The following is a 7,500-nucleotide window of genomic DNA, read 5'->3' on the forward strand; positions in this document are numbered from 1 at the left end:
GGTTTTACAGTGGATAAGACAAAGTTCTATTCTCTCGGACGCGTAACAAAAATAAGTTGTTATTCATCGAAAAAGGAACTCCACTTTGCACACAAAGCAACATTATATGGCTGTTGATCTGTGTCGCGAGTTCAAGTAAATTAAAGGTCTTACACCAATGTCAGTGAAAGCCAGGGCAGATTTGTGGCGATTTAAAGACGCTTGACACGGGAAAGAATTAAGGAAGATATCTGTACATGATGTGTGTTGTGTCACAGTGTGTGCGTGTTGTGTCACTGTGTGTGTGTGTGTGTGTGTTGTGTCACTGTGTGTGTGTGTGAGTGAGTGTGTGTGTGTGTTGTGTCACTGTGTGTGTGTGTATGTGTGTGCTTGTGTGTGTATGTGTGTATGTGTATTGAGATTTGTCCAATGTTCATGATTTCTTGTCCTTACGTGGATAATGTGTTGCTGTAAGTTTATTGTTACGTTATTTTGTTAGAATGTATAATATGAATTTGATGTTTAAATAGTATGGTTTTATTCATAGTTAATATGTAAAGCGCGGAGAGCATAGATTACTGTGGTTTGCGCTACATAAGCTGTCATTATTATCATAATTATCTTCAGAGACACTGGAAGCTCTCTCAATTAAGAAAAGGAAGGTTTAGTAGTGTTGTTTCCAAAGCCTATTCATGTCTTCGTTGACAGTAATTGTAAATCCTGGTATATATTAGCATTTGAAAACGTACGAATGAAGAACAACACTTCCTACATAATGTGTATGTGTGTCATGTTTTGTGTGTGTGTTATGCTTGAGGCAAGGTGGATCTTTGTGAAAGAGAAGCATATTCTGCATATAATACAATTGAATGATTATTGATTATAATTATTCTGTTTATATGTCATATCTTTCAAAGTAGGTATTTATGGGTTTTTTCAAAGTATACTTGTTGTGTTAGTATTATTACTGTAGAAGGCCAGAATGAAAACTTGATGGATGGACGGACGAATGCGTGTGAATAAAAGCTCCATAAAATAAACATATATATATAATGAAAAACAAAATATAAAGAACACTTATTCGCGCTGTTTGCCAATACAAGTTGCAACAGTGAAGAAACAAAGAACTCCACAAACATAAAGTTACATGTCGCGTTGCAACAAAGACATGATTTCTTCCCAAAACGATTATTTAACCCCTCTTGTGCAGACAACGCCTATAAAATCTCGTCTAATGCACATAAACTGAATACCTGAGATTAAAATCACTGTGCATAGCAAAACAAACAATGGTATAAACAAGCAAACAAAAACGTGTTACATGCCTGTAAGTGAATCTGCATGCATGCTACTCGGTACATTACAACTATAGAAGCTGTTATTTTGCCTTGAAACGAACAAGCTCAAGCTTGCGCGCCGCGGTCAGTGGAAACACATGAAAAACAGATGAAACTTTTAGCACACCATCGCGGTGTGAGGCTGTAAAACACTTCTATATCATATTACACTAAAAGCTGAAAAGAGAGAGCAAGAGAGTACGTCCATTGTTCCGAAGGTGATGCACTAGCTCACACCTGTTGCTAGACATAAGCAGATCGATGCTACCGCTTAAACACTAACAGACAGATGTGAATTAAGTGAGAAAGAAAACACAAAGATACTGACAGTCAAGTATTTCACAGATTTAAAGAATTTTGTTCTGCAGTCGAACCTGCGACCACCTCTCCACAACGACCAGCTTCCCCGGGCCATTACAACTATCCCACAGTAACAGTTTCCATAGCGACCACTTGTCTATAACGCCCACTTTTGGTCTCTACCTGGGGTGGTCGTTACAGACACGTTTGACCATATACACATGTTTACATGACAACTCTAGCCTTGGGATTCGAACACAAAGATACCTACAAGAAAGGTAAGGCGTCCGCCCCGTGATCGGGAGGTCGTGGGTTCGAACCCCGGCCGGGGTCATACCAAAGACTTTAAAATTGGCAATCTAGTGGCTGCTCCGCCTGGCGTCTGGCATTATGGGGTTAGTGCTAGGACTGGTTGGTCCGGTGTCAGAATAATGTGACTGGGTGAGACATGAAGCCTGTGCTGCGACTTCTGTCTTGTGTGTGGCGCACGTTATATGTCAAAGCAGCACCGCCCTGATATGGCCCTTCGTGGTCGGCTGGGCGTTAAACAAACAAACAAACAAACAAACCTACAAGTACCAGTTCCGGCTCACTGGATGAGACTAAGAAAGACCAACGGTTCGGCTATCTCACAATAAAATGTTTGTAAATGGCATATATTTGCAGAAAAAAACATACCTTCTAACGAAAGCCGACCACGAAGGACCATATCAGGGCGGTGCTGCTTTGACATATAACGTGCGCCACACACAAGACAGAAGTCGCAGCACAGGCTTCATGTCTCACCCAGTCACATTATTCTGACACCGGACCAACCAGTCCTAGCACTAACCCCATAATGCCAGACGCCAGGCGGAGCAGCCACTAGATTGCCAATTTTTAAAGTCTTAGGTATGACCCGGCGTTCGAACCCACGACCTCCCGATCACGGGGCGGACGCCTTACCACTAGGCCAACCGTGCCGGTTAACGAAAGGAGAGCATATAAACATTTATTTAGGTGTTTTTTTCCTTAATCACCCCTGTGGGTTGAAAACAGTCCAGCGGTCGACTCTGTGTATGTGTTACAGGCATTAAGTGAAACCAGGCATTACGCGTAATGCCTAAAATGTTCAGGCATTACGCGTAATGCCTGTGACCACTAGGCATTACACGTAATGCCTGAAACCTGTTACAGGCATTAAGTGAAACCAGGCATTACGTGTAATGCCTGAAATGTTCAGGCCTGTGACCAGGCACTACACGTAATGCCTAAACGTATATAATGCCTGAAACCTCTCTGCAATTGTCGTTGGTGAGGTTTCTGTTGATGTTTGTTGGTGGTTTGTGGGTGGTTTGTTGGTGGTTGGTCTTGGTTTGATTATTGTGGTGGGTCGTGGTTGGTTGTATGGTAGTTGGTCGTGGTGGGTCGTGGTTGGTTGGTGGGTGGGTGGTGGTTTGTTGTTGGTTGTTGATTTGTTGTTGTTGTTGTTGCATTGAAACAAAAGACGGTCCAGGCGTCCGACTTTCAGCTTGGGGCATTGCACCAAAAGACGGTCACGCGTCCGACTTTCAGCTTGGGGTATTGCACCAAAAGACGGCCCAGGCGTCTGTCTTTCAGCTTGGGGTATTGCACCAAAAGACGGCCCAGGCGTCTGACTTTCAGCTTGGGGTATTGCACCAAAAGACGGCCCAGGCGTCTGACTTTCAGCTTGGGGCATGTCGATGTCTTCATTTGGTTACAATAATGCCTTTTGTAATTCTTCCTCCGTTTCGATCAAGTCTATGATCCCATCGGGCAACGTTGTTGATCTCAGACCGATCTTGGCTTCCGTGCCAAACATTGCTTTAAATGGCGATATCTGCCTATACCGGCGTGGTGACTCGTGTTCTTTCTAAACTGGACAAATTTGATGCCAGCAGTCCAGTTCGTAGTCTTGTTCTCGCTCATCCATGCTACCAGCATATCCTCCCTTTGACATTATAATTATGTGTCAATTACTCTATCAGAGACAGCATTGGAGATAACCCGGTTTCAGTATTGTTTTACGATAGACGTAGAGCTGAATACCAACACTCAAATCTGTTTTTGACAAACACCACACATCACTTACTTTCCCAAGAGATGATACTCATGACGTGACTTTGTCGTTTTCTGGAAGGCAGCTTTTACTTCTTCGATTGTTCTGAAGTACACAGCTTTCGGGAGCAACTTTCTGCCGTCCTTTTCATAATGTTCAAACAAACGTCGAGTAAACAATTGTTCTTTTTCATTATCCTCCATGGTGACGAATAAGCAACTGGTGAAAACTCGACTGGAAATATTGGACCTCGGCTTTCCATTGTGACATGCACTCACACTTACGTGAAATTCAAACTGTGGTGAACACTATGTCAGAAATACATTATTTTGCATTGCGAACCATCACTCATAATCGCAAAATAAAATGTGCAATCATTTCAAAGCTCACTTGATCGAATGTCAAGTTACTATATTCACACCATGACATTTTGTCAACACTTTGTCCTTAAAAAATGTTCTCACCGTCATCCAAGAGGTAATGGATAACTGTTCAGTGCAATAGGCTTTTATGTTGTGTGTATTGCCTGAATTGCTTCAGGCAATAAGCGTAATTTTGAGAGACAAATTTCAGGCATTACGTGTAATGCCTGGTGTTTTTAGGCATTACGTGTAATGCCTAGTGGTCACAGGCATTACGCGTAATGCCTGAACATTTCAGGCATTACGCGTAATGCCTGGTTTCACTTAATGCCTGTAACATATATACCCAGGGTATCGGAGGAGGAATCAGCGGTAGTTTCCATTCGGTGGCTTACACAAGAAAGAAGCTGTCGTTAAGTTCACTTCACACGAGAATTGCCGTCCTTTTCATGAAGATAAGCGGTTAAGCACTGTTATAAACATGCAATAAATAAGCTTCACGACATTTCAGTCAGTATTGCAGCATGAACTTTGATATACAAGTTTGCACAAAAATAAGCTATCATGCGTTGAGGGTGAAATCACGCATAACAAACCATCCATCACCTCAATGCGTCATGCGTTATCGCAGCGAGAGAGCGATGCATTTTTTCCTGTGCGCGCGCACATGCGTGTGTGTGTGTGTGTGTGTGTGTGTGTGTGTGTGTGTGTGTGTGTGTGTGTGTGCGTGTGCGTGTGCGTGCGTGCGTACGTACGCGTACGTGCGTGCATAGATATGCGCGCGCAAAAGACATAAAAAAGATAGCATGCAGTGAGACAAAGAATTATAGAAGCGCGAGAAAGAAACCAAACAAGCTTGAACAGGATGTGGGTGCCGATAACAGGGAGATGGTTGAAAGCCAAGGGAAAAGAATGAGAGAGGCATGCAAAATTAAGAAGACAAGGGAGAGAAAAAGAAGAAGGAAACAAGTCGCGTAAGGCGAAAATACAACATTTAGTCAAGCTGTCGAACTCACAGAATGAAACTGAACGCACTGCAATTTTTCAGCAAGACCGTAAAAACTATACTCGTAGCATCGTCAGTCCACCGCTCGTGGCAAAGGCAGTGAAATTGACAAGAAGAGCGGGGTAGTAGTTGCGCTGAGAAGGATAGCACGCTTTTCTGTACCTCTCTTCGTTTTAACTTTCTGAGCGTGTTTTTAATCCAAACATATCATATCTATATGTTTTTGGAATCAGGAACCGACAAGAAATAAGATGAAAGTGTTTTGAAATTGATTTCGAAAATTTTTGATCATAATTTTTATAATTTTAATTTTCAGAGCTTGTTTTTAATCCGAATATAACATATTTATATGTTTTTGGAATCAGAAAATGATGAAGAATAAGATGAACGTAAATTTGGATCGTTTTATCAAATTTTTATTTTTTTATTTTTACAATTTTCAGATTTTTAATGACCAAAGTCATTAATTAATTTTTAAGCCACCAAGCTGAAATGCAATACCGAAGTCCGGCCTTCGTCGAAGATTGCTTGGCCAAAATTTCAATCAATTTGATTGAAAAATGAGGGTGTGACAGTGCCGCCTCAACTTTTACAAAAAGCCGGATATGACGTCATCAAAGACATTTATCGAAAAAATGAAAAATATATCCGGAGATATCATACCCAGGAACTCTCATGTAAAATTTCATAAAGATCGGTCCAGTAGTTTAGTCTGAATCGCTCTACACACACACACGCACAGACACACACACACACACACACCACGACCCTCGTCTCGATTCCCCCTCCATGTTAAAACATTTAGTCAAAACTTGACTAAATGTAAAAAGACAAGAAGAAGAAAATCGGCACTCACCTAACTCTGCAATGGGTATGTTGTGAGAGTCAGAACCTATAACAACCCAAGAAAGGAAACACTGAATGCCTGTACCTGTCGATTCTTACGTGGCCGAGCCGAGGAATACTCCAAATAACAACTTAGGCCGACTCGGTAGTGGACACTGACACGAATCAAAGAAGAGGATGTACTTGTATTTCCAACACTGAAGGCGTGGGCGCAACCAAAGTAGTTTATCTGCATAATTAATTCTTAAAAGGTACACTCCTTCTCGTGCAAACAGTTGGGTTCACCGTCTTAGATCTAGCCAAGATTTGACATGGGACAAGACCGTCCCTCCACTTAGTCACATTCCAAACATCAACACCCTCACTGCTTGCGGGGGTGCTTTTTCGTTGATAAATCAATTTCTTTTCTTAAAAAAAAATAAATAAAATAAAAATGGTGGCTTTCACAAAATTAATTCTTAACAAACTTCCCAGCAGTGAGGGTGTTGATTTTTGGTAAGTGAATGATCTTACGTCCATGTCAAATTCTGGTCATATCAGAGATGGCGAGCAGCACTGTTTACACAGGCGTGTGCCTTTAAAAAAGGAAAGAGAGGGGGGGGTGTGAGGGGCAGAGGGGGTGGGGGCACGACAAACGTGGACGGCCAGGGTGAGCTGAGCCAGCTGAACGGGGTGGGACGAAAGACACAAGAAAACAAATCCTGAAAAAGGACAGCTCAAGCTTAAAAACTTGTTGCGTGAAAGGAATGTGATGTATGAATACACAAGCAAGGAATGTTTACGTTGCCTGTTTGTGTTGAATTAATACTGTATTTCTGCTGCAGCGGTTTTGCATGCTTGACTGGTAAACCACACTGAATCAAGCCGACTTTCTCAGTGCATAAACCTACCCAAGAAAAACACCCGAACGAAAGAACGAGCCAATGCGACACTTTTAATTATAATGTTTTAAATGGATGTCTTTCATGTCGCTGTATGAACGAATGTGCAAAGACAACTTCACCGTGCTACACCACACAATAAAACACCCAACGAAACTTCACTGAAGGAGGCGAACCAATATGACATCTTCTTGCAAAAAGCAAATTGAACCAATCAAATGGAAAACACCTCTGCAGGCAGGTGGGTCAAGAGTTTATGAAGGTGTACTGTTCTTAACAGAGAAACATTCAAGTTGACCATCCAACCTTGAACAGAAAAGTATCAATACGTGCATTCACAGCTCAGTTTCACAGAGAGAGAGAGAGAGAGAGAGAGAGAGAGAGAGAGAGAGAGAGAGGGAGAGAGAGAGAGAGAGAGAGAGAGAGAGACAGAGACAGAGAGACAGACAGACAGACAGACAGACAGACAGACACAAGAGAGACAGACAGACAGACACAAGAGAAACACAGACAGAGATACAGAGCGAGAGACGGAGAAAGACAGAGCGAGAGGGAGCGCAATGAATCGAGTGACCAACGACAAGACTGCATCTGACGCATTGTCATAATTAATATGGCCTGTATTTGATCGGTTAGCATTTTGCGGAAAGTACTGGAAAGTCTTCTACTGTTCTTTCTTTATTGTGTTTAACGTCGTTTTCAACCACGAAGGTTATATCGCGACGGTCTT

General features: G+C 42.1%; 1 protein-coding gene across 1 annotated transcript in view; it reads right to left on the bottom strand.

Annotated features, from left to right (window-relative positions):
• Positions 1-7,500, bottom strand: part of LOC138968802 (uncharacterized) — a 98,372-nt gene that overhangs the window by 15,715 nt on the left and 75,157 nt on the right. The window contains exon 8 of the mRNA XM_070341447.1: positions 5,900-5,935. Within this exon, the coding sequence (XP_070197548.1) occupies positions 5,900-5,935 (36 nt within the window). The remainder of the gene's footprint in view (positions 1-5,899; positions 5,936-7,500) is intronic.

Source organism: Littorina saxatilis, linkage group LG6, assembly GCF_037325665.1.
Source record: "Littorina saxatilis isolate snail1 linkage group LG6, US_GU_Lsax_2.0, whole genome shotgun sequence".
NCBI lineage: Eukaryota > Metazoa > Mollusca > Gastropoda > Littorinimorpha > Littorinidae > Littorina > Littorina saxatilis.